Raw genomic sequence first — 14,968 nt, 5'->3', positions numbered from 1 at the left:
AAAGAGTGGAGACACGCGAGAATATCTCAGCGCCTTAGAATATTGTCTGGGACTATTCCTAGGAGAGTGCCCTGGCCACGGAGTGGGGTGGGGGAGGGGAGGGCAGGGGGACAGGCCAGGAAGGGAGGGGAGGGGAGGGAGGCAGCTTTTGCGTAAGAAGGTGAGGAGTTGCGTCAGAGTCTGAATGCGGGCGATGCTGAGACGGGGGGTGGGCAAGTCTGCTTTTAGAGGTCTAATGGGTGACTGCACCAGAGTCTTGGAGGGAGGTTGGGGGAGGACTTCATGTCTCAGTGGGGGAGGGGGAGGGGACAGCCAAGGCATCAGCTGGACAGGGAAGCAGGTTGGTGTAAGAAGCTGGAATTGTGGACGGCTGAGTGGGGGAGGGGAGCTATTCAGGGAGCTGGCCTGGAGCCAGAGGCCAGTCCCAAGGGGGTGAGCAGAGGCTTGAGAGCTCTGGGCCCCATTCCAGCTCCTGACCTTGAGTCACCATGCAACTCGGCACTTTTCCTACCTCAGCCCAGACACCCATCAAGTCTCTCTTATCTCAGCTTCCCGTTTTACAGAAAACTGTGTAAAAGTTACTCTCCTGACTCCTCCTGACCGACCCTTCCCTTCCTACATTCCTTATCAACCCCCCACCCCATCCAGCATCCTGCAAGCCTCCTGGGCCTCCCAGAAGCTCTTGCCTACTGCTTTCGGTCCCAGAGCCTGCCCCTCTGCAGTGCAGGCTGCCCCTGTACCTTCTGGTCCTGAGGGCAAGGGCCTGAAGGCCTAACCCAGCCTTTGGCCTGGGCCTCTCCACTCAGAGGCACAGCTGTAAAGAGCTGCATCTGAGGACATCAAGGCTGTGACTGTTGGAACTGGCAGCAACCTTAGAAGTCACTTTTGCCATTCCTTCCTTCCTTCATTCATTCAATTATTCCATTCATTGATCACTTACTATGTGCCATACACTGTTATAGGCCCTTGGTATATGGCTTCATGGAGCTCCCAGTCTAAATGGGGCTATCATTCATCAAATAAGCCCCCAAATAACTATAAATTCGCAGCCTTGATCCTCTCATTTTACATTTAGGGGAAACTGGGACTCAGAGTGGTTATGAGACTTTTCCAAGGTTGTTCCGGTAGCCAGAGGCAAAACCAGGCCAGACTCCTGTCTCCTGACTCTTATCCCAGTGCCCTGTCTACCATGCTCTGGAAACAATACAGCATGAGTGTAAGGGTGGAGCGTTTATCCCTCCATGCAGACCCAGACTTGACAGGAGCACATGGCCTACTTGGCAAGATTTGAAGGTCACTGACGAGCAGTCTCACCCCTCCCACTGTTGCCCCCACCCAGCTTGTTCTCTGCCCACCGCCACACCCCCCGCCCATGCCTAAAATTGTACCACTGACTGAAATCTAAGGGTTAGAGCCCCATGATCTGGGGAAAACCTGTTAAGCTACTACTTATCACTTACACAGACACATCTCCCGATTTGTCCTTTAGGATGGGCTGGGTACTTATGATTTGGGGGAGGGAGACTAAGAGTCCCCCTTAAAGGGGGTATTGCTAGGGAAGACAGGCAGCTGCAAACAGTAGTGAGGGGCCCCATGGAACCCTAGGCAGCAGGAGGGCACAGGTCACCTGCAGGGACAGGCAGGAAGAAGGTACCCGAAAAGGAAGCAGGAAGGTTGTGAAGACACACCCCTACTTCACAGTTTAGCCTGGGGGCCAGCCCTGCACCAACATTGTGATCGGTGACATTTTTTTTCAAAATACATGTTTACATTTGGTCTTTCCTTATACTGGATTATACTGAGTCTTTTTGTCCCTACCCCAGCCTGGTGTCGAGTAGTTTGTACTTATTTGCAATTAGGAGGGGGCTTCCCTGTGTCTGGTCAAGCAGTTGCCCTTAAACAGTCTGCCAGGCCTGAAATGAAATGCAGATCCGTCCCATCCTGGCATGCTAGGGGGGCCCCCCTTATGGGAATCCTTTAGTCAGTGGAAGGAACCAGCCCCCACCTGGGGGGTTTCCCCACCCTAACCCTGATAAAGGCCTGTTAATCATTCCCCTGCAAACTGTGATGAAGGGGGCTCAGCACGAATGGACATTCATGCCAAGAATGTAGCCCTGCCTAGAAATCTCAAGACAAAGCTAAATGCCCAGCTAGAGACAGCCTGGAGCTTTAGAATCACACCCCAGAGGTTCACATCTCTCCTCTGCCACTACGAGCTACGTAACTCTAGGCAAGTCACTTAACCTGTCTGGGCCTCAGTTTCCTCATCCACAAAATGGGCCTAATGATAATACGATACCCAGTTCCTACTATCAGTTATCCATAACTCTAGACAACGTTCAAAAGGCTAATGAATATACTCTTAGCACAGTGCCTGCTAAGTAATCAGTACATGGGAGCTACTGAAGTTATTATTTGGACCAGATGTGGCTTTGAGATCTCTCAGTGATAGGTCAAGACCTAACAGCAGCGGTGCATCCCTACCCTCTTGTTGAAAGAGTGGAGACACGCGAGAATATCTCAGCGCCTTAGAATATTGTCTGGGACTATTCCTAGGAGAGTGCCCTGGCCACGGAGTGGGGTGGGGGAGGGGAGGGCAGGGGGACAGGCCAGGAAGGGAGGGGAGGGGAGGGAGGCAGCTTTTGCGTAAGAAGGTGAGGAGTTGCGTCAGAGTCTGAATGCGGGCGATGCTGAGACGGGGGGTGGGCAAGTCTGCTTTTAGAGGTCTAATGGGTGACTGCACCAGAGTCTTGGAGGGAGGTTGGGGGAGGACTTCATGTCTCAGTGGGGGAGGGGGAGGGGACAGCCAAGGCATCAGCTGGACAGGGAAGCAGGTTGGTGTAAGAAGCTGGAATTGTGGACGGCTGAGTGGGGGAGGGGAGCTATTCAGGGAGCTGGCCTGGAGCCAGAGGCCAGTCCCAAGGGGGTGAGCAGAGGCTTGAGAGCTCTGGGCCCCATTCCAGCTCCTGACCTTGAGTCACCATGCAACTCGGCACTTTTCCTACCTCAGCCCAGACACCCATCAAGTCTCTCTTATCTCAGCTTCCCGTTTTACAGAAAACTGTGTAAAAGTTACTCTCCTGACTCCTCCTGACCGACCCTTCCCTTCCTACATTCCTTATCAACCCCCCACCCCATCCAGCATCCTGCAAGCCTCCTGGGCCTCCCAGAAGCTCTTGCCTACTGCTTTCGGTCCCAGAGCCTGCCCCTCTGCAGTGCAGGCTGCCCCTGTACCTTCTGGTCCTGAGGGCAAGGGCCTGAAGGCCTAACCCAGCCTTTGGCCTGGGCCTCTCCACTCAGAGGCACAGCTGTAAAGAGCTGCATCTGAGGACATCAAGGCTGTGACTGTTGGAACTGGCAGCAACCTTAGAAGTCACTTTTGCCATTCCTTCCTTCCTTCATTCATTCAATTATTCCATTCATTGATCACTTACTATGTGCCATACACTGTTATAGGCCCTTGGTATATGGCTTCATGGAGCTCCCAGTCTAAATGGGGCTATCATTCATCAAATAAGCCCCCAAATAACTATAAATTCGCAGCCTTGATCCTCTCATTTTACATTTAGGGGAAACTGGGACTCAGAGTGGTTATGAGACTTTTCCAAGGTTGTTCCGGTAGCCAGAGGCAAAACCAGGCCAGACTCCTGTCTCCTGACTCTTATCCCAGTGCCCTGTCTACCATGCTCTGGAAACAATACAGCATGAGTGTAAGGGTGGAGCGTTTATCCCTCCATGCAGACCCAGACTTGACAGGAGCACATGGCCTACTTGGCAAGATTTGAAGGTCACTGACGAGCAGTCTCACCCCTCCCACTGTTGCCCCCACCCAGCTTGTTCTCTGCCCACCGCCACACCCCCCGCCCATGCCTAAAATTGTACCACTGACTGAAATCTAAGGGTTAGAGCCCCATGATCTGGGGAAAACCTGTTAAGCTACTACTTATCACTTACACAGACACATCTCCCGATTTGTCCTTTAGGATGGGCTGGGTACTTATGATTTGGGGGAGGGAGACTAAGAGTCCCCCTTAAAGGGGGTATTGCTAGGGAAGACAGGCAGCTGCAAACAGTAGTGAGGGGCCCCATGGAACCCTAGGCAGCAGGAGGGCACAGGTCACCTGCAGGGACAGGCAGGAAGAAGGTACCCGAAAAGGAAGCAGGAAGGTTGTGAAGACACACCCCTACTTCACAGTTTAGCCTGGGGGCCAGCCCTGCACCAACATTGTGATCGGTGACATTTTTTTTCAAAATACATGTTTACATTTGGTCTTTCCTTATACTGGATTATACTGAGTCTTTTTGTCCCTACCCCAGCCTGGTGTCGAGTAGTTTGTACTTATTTGCAATTAGGAGGGGGCTTCCCTGTGTCTGGTCAAGCAGTTGCCCTTAAACAGTCTGCCAGGCCTGAAATGAAATGCAGATCCGTCCCATCCTGGCATGCTAGGGGGGCCCCCCTTATGGGAATCCTTTAGTCAGTGGAAGGAACCAGCCCCCACCTGGGGGGTTTCCCCACCCTAACCCTGATAAAGGCCTGTTAATCATTCCCCTGCAAACTGTGATGAAGGGGGCTCAGCACGAATGGACATTCATGCCAAGAATGTAGCCCTGCCTAGAAATCTCAAGACAAAGCTAAATGCCCAGCTAGAGACAGCCTGGAGCTTTAGAATCACACCCCAGAGGTTCACATCTCTCCTCTGCCACTACGAGCTACGTAACTCTAGGCAAGTCACTTAACCTGTCTGGGCCTCAGTTTCCTCATCCACAAAATGGGCCTAATGATAATACGATACCCAGTTCCTACTATCAGTTATCCATAACTCTAGACAACGTTCAAAAGGCTAATGAATATACTCTTAGCACAGTGCCTGCTAAGTAATCAGTACATGGGAGCTACTGAAGTTATTATTTGGACCAGATGTGGCTTTGAGATCTCTCAGTGATAGGTCAAGACCTAACAGCAGCGGTGCATCCCTACCCTCTTGTTGAATTAAGGTTTTCATATGTCAGGTTTGCTTAAAGCAAGGCCTACCTGCAGGGCATTCCCTGAGCTGGTGATTCATGGGTGGGATGCATTCCACCCACCTATTTTAAGCTGTTCTACATTTTCTTCCCCTTGACATGGACGTGTTTACACAGAGGAGGACAGTCCCAGTCAAAACAAGATGAAAATACACTGCTGGCTGGGAGCCCCAGGCTAACTGGTTTCAGGTCCTCTCTCAGCTGTCAGCACCTCACAACAGAGCCACGGGGGTGGGGGAACCTGCCCAGCCCTACTCCCCTGCCTCCCTCCATCGGCCCAGCTCTGCCTGGTATCAAGCAGTTGGCCATCACCTGGTCAAGCTAGAGTGGGGTTCTGGGGCTGAGGTTTTGCCAGTTTTACAAGGGCAAGAAGGAGGGGTGCTGAGGGGCAAGGGCTGCCCTGGCCAGCTCTGGTGTGAGTATTGTGTCTGCTGCCAGGGTCGCCTGCTACACAGGCAGAGAAGGCAACTGCCAACAGAGACTGGTGGAAAATGGCCAAAGAAAGCTCCCCCCAGCAACCTGACCTCCTGCCTGGCATTTCCCCCACTGGACTCATTCCTTTGGGTCAACAGGAGGCTCTTGGTAAAAAGAAATTACCACGGGGAAGGAGAACCCATCAACCCCTTATCAGTCACAGAGCCTTCCATTTCTCACCTATGCCAACTTATCAGTGAGTCAGTAGGACCTGAGGAGGAGATTTCCAGGGAGGATGCTTTGATGAGCATATGCAAACAAGATTCCCCGGACGGGAAAGCACTGAAGATAGATACCCCCAGCCGGGCTTGGACATATATGTATATATATTACTGCTCCTCGCGGCCCCTTCAGAACAGTTTGCTTGTGTTTACCAAGAAGAGCAGGAGAAAATAATCTCCTTTGTCATAAACTCTGCTACTCAAAGCTGCCCACTCAGGCAGTTTGGTTTCTTTACAGTGAGTCCAGGAATATTTGGGCACATTTGCCTGTCCCCTGAAAGCCTAAGGCCACCAGTTAGCCAGGACCCATTGTATGGCCCACCCCAGGCAGTACCCCCCTAGTCTATATACTTAGTCAGCCTGGGTCACTTCTCCCAGAAGCCCCCCAACTATTCGGACCACAGTGAGCAGGTCATCATGTTCCTTCCCGGAGAAAAACTAAATAGTTCCCCTTCTGAGAAAGACCTTTCATTTTAACAGGGACCCTCAAGACTTCAAACCCAAGGATGACATTAATGGTGAGAATTTCCTTTATGTTGGCGGTCATCAGGGTATTTTTAGTCAGGATGGATTTTTTATCTGCAACCCACCCCCGCCGCATCGTTCCAGTTATATGGCTGTCACTTGCTCAGAATCAGGCTTGCTAGCCTGAAATCCTTCTTTGATGTTACTGCCAGCTGAGACTTGGCTGCCCTCCTCCTGGGCTTCATCACCCTCTACTGCTCCCTGTGGGTGCCCTGTTCCCAACTGACCCAGCCCCTCCAGCTAAAGATGGGAACTGAGCAAAGTCCCAGCATTTAGTGCAGAACCAGGAGCACACACACGGGTGAATTATCCCTTTTATTGAAGAGGTCGGGCCTTGGTTCCAGGTCATTAGTGGCCACTTACTCAATTAAATTGTGTTTGGGTTGGGTTTTCCACGTATGTTTGATTTTCACCAGTCTTCCATGTTTTTAACTGCAGAGTTGTTCTCGTACAATGATTGTCCCCAAATTAACATGTTAAGAGGAGGCAAATCATGAATTTGCCTATAGTTCTTCCCTGTGGAGGCCATTAGCCAAGTTCTAGTACTTATCTAAACCTTCTCTTTACTTATTAAGCACATGTTTATGGCATCGAGACTGTGTGCCAGGCACTAGTCTAGACTCTGGGGGTACCGTGATGAATAAGATAAGCCCCTGCCCTCGAAGAGCTTGTATTCTAGTCTAGAAAGCCAATCACTGCTCACTTGAGACCATTTGCACTGTCCACTTCCAGTGGTCATGATCTTATCTCGCTGTGCCTTCAGTCCTGCTTGAAAGACTAGGGGTCCTGCTGATTACTGACTGTGCCATTGGAGAAGCTCTCAAGGCCAAAACTTTATGCAAGTTACAAGTCCTCTGTGAGGGAAGGATTGCTAAGACCGTCAAGATGCAAAAAAACTTCTTTTAATAACATCACTTTTTTAAATTGAAGTTAAGGACAAAAGCTGGCCACATTCAGAGATTAACAGGCCTCATCCAGATGGTTAAAACCATCTTCTCTTTCTTGGTTAACCATCTCCTAATTTCAAGTGATTTCCACAAGTTCTCTGGAACCATCTGAAATTGTCCTTTGAGGAGATCCGCCACACCACCACGTGGCAAAGCTTGAGCAAACACACCGCTGGACACACCTCACTGGATATCATCATCATCAAAGAGATTTTCAGAATCATTAAAAAAGTCTGCATGAACTGCCTTTTCATTGGTTGCCAAGTCCATCAGGAGCCCTGTGCTGCCTCCTGCCTCGTCCAGATCCACGTAGGGCCCGGCACCCTCGGAAAACATCTCATCCACCGCCTGCTTCGCCTCCGCCTGTCAAGACACTAAATTTTGAGTGTTGATTCCATCTGAACATCAGTCCCTCAAACTATGCCCCTCCCCATAGGCAGTATCCATAACTTGTGAAATCATGGAAACAACAAACTGGAACTGGACAGGAAGTTAGAAATGCTGGACTTTGAAACAGCATTGATAGGACTGCTCGTTTGGTGAGCCATTTTGCCAACAGCATTTGAGGACCAGGGCCCTTACTCATCATGGCACATATCGCATTCACGTGGCCCTTTTTACTACCTGAAGAACTCAGCTATGCCGCCTATAGGATATCCACCATGTCTGGAAGCATAGGCACATATATACATGTTGTCAAGGACATCATCAGTCTGCAAAAAGTATACAATGTTATCTCCATTTCCAGACTTTGGGGAGTCCATAAACATATACACCTTGTGTGTTGTTTATGTGTGGGCAGGGGGGCATCATTCCCATTTCATGAATGAGGAGCTAGTAGCATAGGGGGTTTAGAAGCCTTCTAAGCAGTTCTGGGGGCCTGGTGGTAAGGTAGAAAAGGAACTCTGGCCTTCTGACGTATTTTCTTCCCACTTGACCTAGTTCATTTAGAATGGGTGCCAGAGCTGCGTTTCTCAGGGGGCACCTACCCTAGCATACGCACTAGGAGAGTCCCTCTCAATTCGTCTTGTCATTACTCTCTGTCTGAGGACTCAGCTCCATGGGCCAAGCCCATTATTGCAGCAGCCTATTGTTAGAGAGAAATCACCTGGTGACAAGACAGATGCTTCTGGATTGTCTCCCAACTGTGTTCAGGCCCCATTGCCCCCAGATGTCCAAGGAGTGTCTGTGAAACTCCCTTTTCTCAACTGCTGAGCTAGTAACTGTCTATACTTGGCCTTTCCTCAGTTTCCATGTTTACTTTAGCTCTTCTGCAACTCTGTCAACAAACACCACAGTATTATTAGTTTTAGCAAATAACAGGATGTCAGAACTGTTGACCAGGATTTGTTACTTTGCTGTTAGAGCTCTATCCTAGGACAAGGGGGCCGGTGTTCCTCTTATTTTTTAAGGTGTATGAGCTTTGGCAGGAAGCCTTTCCCAGGCAGGCCCACTGAGCTCTGCTCAGTCTATAGGCCTTTAAGGCTGCTCGCTGCTAAGGCTCCATCCACCAAGACCTGGGCCCTTCTGTCTTTGCTCGGTGGCACAAAGACATCTGTAAGTAGATTTTTCAAATAATCAGTGCAAATACTTTGAATTTTCCGTTTTTGTGCCTTATCCCTTACAGTCTTGCAGTGGCCTTTGAAGGAAGTCTATACTTGCTAAGGCAGCTTCGGGGCTTAACATTCATGTGGAGAAGAGCGAGGGGGTGGTACTTTAGGCTGGCACTAAGAATTTCCAGGCTTTTGACCCAAAGTATCTTTCTCTTCCAATCCCATCCCCAACACTGCCTGTCTCAAGGGGCAAGAAAAGAGGTTAAAAGGGTTACTCTGTTGCTGACAGGCAACCAGGAAGTCCAGGCCTTGGGGGAAACATAGCCTTTGTTTATTTAAGCCCCAAACCTAACAGGCAGTGTAAATTAAACATAAAAATAAAATAAAATACTGAAACACAGGCCGGATGCGTACCACAGAGAGCAGTGAATTCCCTTGGGAGAGGGGAGTCAGTGAGCCGCAGGGGCGCTCTCCTTGCCCCGCAGGCGCTTGCAAGCCGCGGGATGGGATGCGGATGGTAGGGGCAGGGGAGCGCAAGGCTTGGCTCAGGGACGGGATGGGCACGTTTGCAGAGATCCTGCCAAGTCTTTGTAGTCAGCCCCAGCAAGCTCCTGAGGGGGGAATGAGTCACAGCCCTCCAGCCAAGCTCGGAATGACCCACGTTTGACCAGGCAGGGACAGCCACAGGGCTGGAGGAGAGCTGGCTTTTGTTGAAGGCGGGTAGGGCAGCTTAACTGACCAGACTGTGCTGTTGGAGGAAAATCAGCCCCTCTCAGTTCTCTCCCTCTCTCTGGGGTCTTCTCCCTTCCCGCCCTGTGATACCTGCCCCCCACGCCTCCAACCTCCCAGGCCAAGAGTTCCGACGGACAGCTGTGAAGTGTCTTAGAAGCAATCTGTTCCTCATAACAGAGAAGCCAAATTTGCCAAAGGTTGATTTATAAATCAGAGCAAGTTTGCGTTATCTTTCTAATAGCAGCTCTCATTCACGTTCTGATGAAGTTTTCAGGAGTGAGAGGGAAGGAGGTAGCCAAACATGACAGGGAAGGAGATGACTGAACAGATGTTAGGCTCAGAATATGCTGAGCCCCATCATCATGTGTCACACAGAGTGGGTCGTGGTGGCCGTGGCACTTTGGGGAGTCTTCGGGTAGATCCTGCCTTGGCTCTCACCTGTAGGCCAGTGGTTCCCAAAAGCAGTTCCATGGACTGGGGCCAGAAGAGCTGCATCCTCATCTCCTGAAAGTACCCTTCTCAAGCCACAGACGTATTCCACTAGATTTTCTAGGGCTGGAGCCCAGGATATCCGTACTCTCCTCACCTGGACCCATTTCTTTCCCCCTGCAGCCCACCGGCAAGGTGTACCTGCTGTGTGTTTAGTCATCTTCTGATGCTGATCCACCACGGACTACTGTGTTGAAAGTATTACAGAAACTTAGTTTATCCCTATTTAAGTATTTGTAGCTGATAGTGGCAGAATGTGGTACTTTCCCAGGGCTTTTGCACTGGAAGAAAAAACTTCCCTAATTCCTCAAAGTGTAAAGAATTCCATTATAACTCAAAGGTATGACTCCGAGGGTGACGTTTGTAGGCACTGCAGTAGTCCGGTCAGGCAAACAGCTTGGACTGAGAGGAATTTTTATCAGTGCCATTCAAATCACACTTCGCAGGTCGTCAGTCACATGTGACATCTATGCCAGGACTGGCTCTCTTTAGAACTGCCCTCGTGAGGAGCCTATGGGAATCATTTCCTAGGCATTCACATGATTGATTGTACACAAATGGTGCTTGTTTTTATTTCTCTTTCATTTGAATGTGTGATTGACATCTTTGAAAACTGTGGACCTGGCGGCACCAGCACTTCCTGTGCCCGGTGTACAGTGTGAAGCTTCAAGCTGGTTCCCCCTATGCCCACCTGACTTCCACTCCAAGCTTCCCCCAAGAGCCTGTCACCTATGACCCCTGCACAGCATGCAGCCAGCTCTGGATGTCAGAGAGAGCAGAGGCCACGGCTTGTGACACTCTGACTGGGTCTACAGTGTCCTGCCTTGCCACTTTGCCATATCCTATTGCTTTACTACCCCTTTGGGGGTCACGAAGCTGGCATCAGGTGAGAGAGAGAGAGATGGAATGATGCCCTCTGCGTGCCTAGCTCTGTGAATTAGACTTTGTCAAAGGCTGAACAGGTGTTTGCATAAACGTGTGTGTGTGTGTGTGTGTGTGTGTGCGTGCGCGCGCGCTTGTGTGCCACCCTTTCTTCCTGATAAGGTGTGTGTATTCCTTGTCAGCAATTCTCAAACCGGGCAGGAGGCCTTCCTTAACCCCTCCCCGCATGCCTTTGAGCTGCCTGGCTCTGTTCCCATGGCTGGGGCTGGGGGGGGGGGGCCCCAGGGAGAAGCTTGCCTTGTTTCTCTCCTTTCTTTCTCTTCTCAGACTAGTGTGTCCCCTGCCCCTTCCTGCCACCGCCCCCCACCTCAGCTGGGCTGCCTTCTTTCCATCCAGGAAACCCAAGGGAGGGGGGAGGCGACTGGAGAGCCAGAGGCCCTTTGCAATTACAGAGCCTTTCCTCACAAGTCACAGAGTCCCACAACAGAGGATCAAGGAGCTACCTCAAGTGAGCCCACGGTGAATAGCTCTGCTGTGAGTTAAACAAGGGCCTCGGACGTACAATGTGAGAGCCTTGGGAGGCTCATAATGCTCACCCATCGTGGCCCAGGAGCCCCCGCGCCTGAAGAGGCCGGCGTTATTACCGTCGTTTTGTTCCCCAGGGAACCTGGACCACTTTAGAGGTCACCCATTCTATAGCGGGGCCCACAGGGGAGTCAGGTGCTGCACCTCAGAGCCCCTGGCCTCTTCACAGGCCCCTTGTCTGCTGGCTCAGCGTCCCCAGCAAGACTCTCCTGGTTCTCATCTTCCAGGCATTGCCAATAGTCCCAAGTCCTTCACATACCACTCAGAGTTACCCTGGCAACTGCCAGAAAAAAAAAAAAGCCTCGGAATTTCGGCTCTTGGGACTGCTCCATAAAGCAAAAGGACTGGGGAGAGGCCCTGCCAGTGTCTCCCTGGCCCGGAGAAGCTGGTGGGGGGCTGGTGCAGACAAACAAACATGGAGAGTAGCCATGTTCTTGCTGCTTCCTTTCCCAGCCCCTGAGAAGGCTGTCGAGGGCCAGGATTCCCAGAAGGTGGGCCGTGATGAGGGAGTTTATTTGCCCACTTGAAGATGCTCGCTGGTCTGGGAGGGCACTATAGAACAAGGATAAGACCACGAGGAGGTTGACAGATAGAGGTGACCCCCTGCCCGTGCTAAACATAGGCCCCCTTCTCAGAAGGAAGGGACTGGCAACTCAGAGACCCTTAAGGACCTGTGCTTTGTTCCCCTGGTTTACAAAGGAAGGGAATCAGAGTGAGAGACCCTGACACTGTTGGCCACCATGTCAGAGGAGCCTTGGGTCCCACAGAAATTCCAAGTTTTGTGGCTGCTATGTTAATCCCCATCTAGATGGGCATGGACCAAACGACAGGGTGGGGAGAAAAAAGGCGGGCCCGATTCTGAGGACTGAAGTGATGCCAGGGGTGATGGCGGTAGTGTGGCCTTCCCAAACCCCAGGCTACCCTCCTGAGCACCCCCAAGCCCTAGGCTTTTTCCTGAAGTAAACATTTCACTGAGATCTAACCAGTAGGTAGACTTCAGAGTTCACCAGAGGCCCAGGATATTCTGGAAGGAAGCACAGTTGTTAACCTGCACTACCAGTTTGTTTGTTTGTTTTTAATTTCCCTGAAATGTGCCTTGTACTTTGAATAGGCAGTCAATCAACTTTGAATTGAGTTGAATTGAATTGTATTGAATGATAATGGCAACTAGTGTTGGGTGGAGGAGGGGATTCCATTTACCGAGGTTAATTTGACATTCTTTTTTTTTCAGGAATATCTGTTTCATACTTGTAGATGGGTAATGGGGATGGTGGAAAATGAGAAGAGAGCTTAGAAAAATGATGGATGTAAATTTTCCCAGCTGCAAGGCAAAAAGAGAAGGGAGACAAGCATAAATATTGATACAAGGTTCATGAAATTTAAGATCCACTGAGCTAAATTGCATTCATTCCTGGATAACATTGCCAGTACTTCCAGTCTTGCTGAGATGCCAGGAGAGACTGCCTACCCCCCATAGTTAGCCACCAAAGTTGGGGTAACAAAGGTGATTTGACAAGAGCCCTTTTTGACTTCTTTGAACGAGGGTGAGTGGAGTGGAGTGCCTTGTCCAAATGGAGTTTGGTTCTGCCTGTCAGCCCTCGTGTCACTGGGAGATTGTGGAGCTCACATTGGATCCTGTCTGGGGAGGGAGCTGAAAGGCACAATTCATTGCTCCTGCCATCATTCAGTGCCAGGGTTTGGCCCAAATCAGTTGCTAGAGCCACTTTTCCAAGACAGTGTCCCTCTCCACGATTCCTCGTGGGCTCCCTGCTGCCCACCACTGCCTTCTGCATCTGCGTGCGCATCCTCCTCCCTGTTTTCCTGCCCCCTAAAGTCGATGTTCTGGGCCCTGGCCATGCAGGGCAGTTCACGTGACCCACAGAGGACAAGGCACTTTGTCTGTCTCCGTCTTTCCTTCTTGCTTCCCTCCTTCTAGACTTTGGGGATTTTCCATGAGGCCAAAGTAAAGATTAAGTGGCAGCATCCTTCCTGTCTATAGTCTCCCACACTGGAGTGGAACCAAGGGGAAGAGAGAAGAGTGAAGCCAGCACAAGTTAAATGATGGCATTTCAGCCTCCTTATTCCCCCAGCCTCTTCAGAAAAAGGGACGTCAGTAATTAGAAGTAGACAGAGCTTCAGGCAGAAGGGGGCCACCGTGGAGGGGTAAATGGGGAGGGTTGTTTTGCAGCCACCCTGTCAACTGTGCTAACACTCTGGCGCTCAGCATCCTTTTTGATTTCCTTGTCCAGCTCCTAACGCAGCGTTTGCTTGGTGGCTTCTCCCGCGCCTCTCGCGTCGTGTCTTTTCCCGCTTCTCCTGCCACAAGACCCTGTGTTTCGCCGCCAACATTGCCGAGCCTTGGGGGTGGAACATTCCCTGTAGAAAATAAGGAAGACTTGCCTATAAAGAGTTTCCTTTGGGCTGCGTGGTACACAATGCTTCGAGTGTGAAAAAAAGGGAAGTGAGATGTTCCCCCTTCTCACCACCCCCTACCTACCGCACCCACCCTGCGTCTGCCTCCCCCCCCTCGGCAGCGTGCTGAGATCCTGCCCACAGGTTATGAGGCCCAGACTGCCCAGTCTCCGCCTTCCTGTGCCATGGGAACCCGAAACAGGAAGGGCTCTTGTCCTAGAGAGTCTGGCTTTTGAAGTGGAACAGAACAGTGACGATGTTGAGACACTTCTTCCACTTCAAAGGGAACAAGTTGGCTTCCAGGGCCACCTGAAACGGCGGGAGTTGACCCCATCCTCCTCATGCCACCCTCCACCTAGAAGGTCACCCTGAGAGAGGGAGGGTCAGCTGTGCCTGTTTAATCACAGAATCCCATAGCTGTAGGCCTAGAACCGAGAGCCAGCAAAGGACCTGGCTCATCAGCTGGGCGCTGTGACCACGGTGGCTCTGGGTCCAGCCTACCATGATGGAAGAAAGGAAATTTGGAAACACACATGTTGGAGTTACTATGCCGTTGAATCCTTAGGCCACTGTTTCCTGCCTGAGGCCCACCTCCAGAGACACAAGGACGCTGAGAGCCTCATAGATCAGCACTTTACTCAGAAAAGTTAGATCAGATCACAGATACCCTATAACAGCACAAGCTTCCACTCACTGCAACATTTGGCTCAGCTATTCTGGGCAGAGGAATTTTCCGGTGTGCCGAGGGTTACACAGAAAGCCTTTTGGGTTCCTCCAACTTCTCCCTCTACCCCTCCTATCTGCCCCTGCCTCCCCTACCCCTGCTGTTTGAAAATCTTTCTACAGAGACATTTAGGTTGGTGGTCGCCCTTTAGCAAAGCCTGCGATCTAGGGATCGAGCCGTTATTTGCGAACTGAGAATCATAAGCCCTCGGGGTGAGCTCTTCTCACTATTGGTTGGTAAACTAGAGGTGCAGAGGGGACTGAGAGATTGGCTGAGTGTGGGCTGGACCTGGGACATCCTTTCAAAGTTGTTTTTCTGAAACGAAATCCCTGAAATTAGCTTGTTTTCTTGTTGGTTTCATTTTCCTAAAAGCTGAACACAGCAGGAATAGGGGGGAGAAAG

General features: G+C 50.9%; 2 protein-coding genes across 2 annotated transcripts in view; one reads left to right on the top strand and one right to left on the bottom strand.

The window, feature by feature from the left end:
* TSC22D3 (TSC22 domain family member 3) overlaps positions 1-14,968 on the top strand; it is a 61,334-nt gene that overhangs the window by 39,590 nt on the left and 6,776 nt on the right. The gene's annotated exons all lie outside the window — the stretch shown is intronic.
* LOC103084602 (myeloma-overexpressed gene 2 protein homolog) lies at positions 7,373-9,975 on the bottom strand. Its single transcript, XM_007456707.1, has 2 exons — positions 9,913-9,975; positions 7,373-7,552 (listed from the first exon to the last, which is right to left on the bottom strand). Exons 1-2 carry the CDS (start codon positions 9,973-9,975, stop codon positions 7,373-7,375), a joined length of 243 nt encoding a protein of 80 aa, XP_007456769.1.

This window comes from Lipotes vexillifer, unplaced genomic scaffold (genome assembly GCF_000442215.2).
Source record: "Lipotes vexillifer unplaced genomic scaffold, Lipotes_vexillifer_v1.1 scaffold1728, whole genome shotgun sequence".
Taxonomy (NCBI): domain Eukaryota; kingdom Metazoa; phylum Chordata; class Mammalia; order Artiodactyla; family Lipotidae; genus Lipotes; species Lipotes vexillifer.
This window is presented reverse-complemented; position numbering and strand designations above follow the sequence as displayed.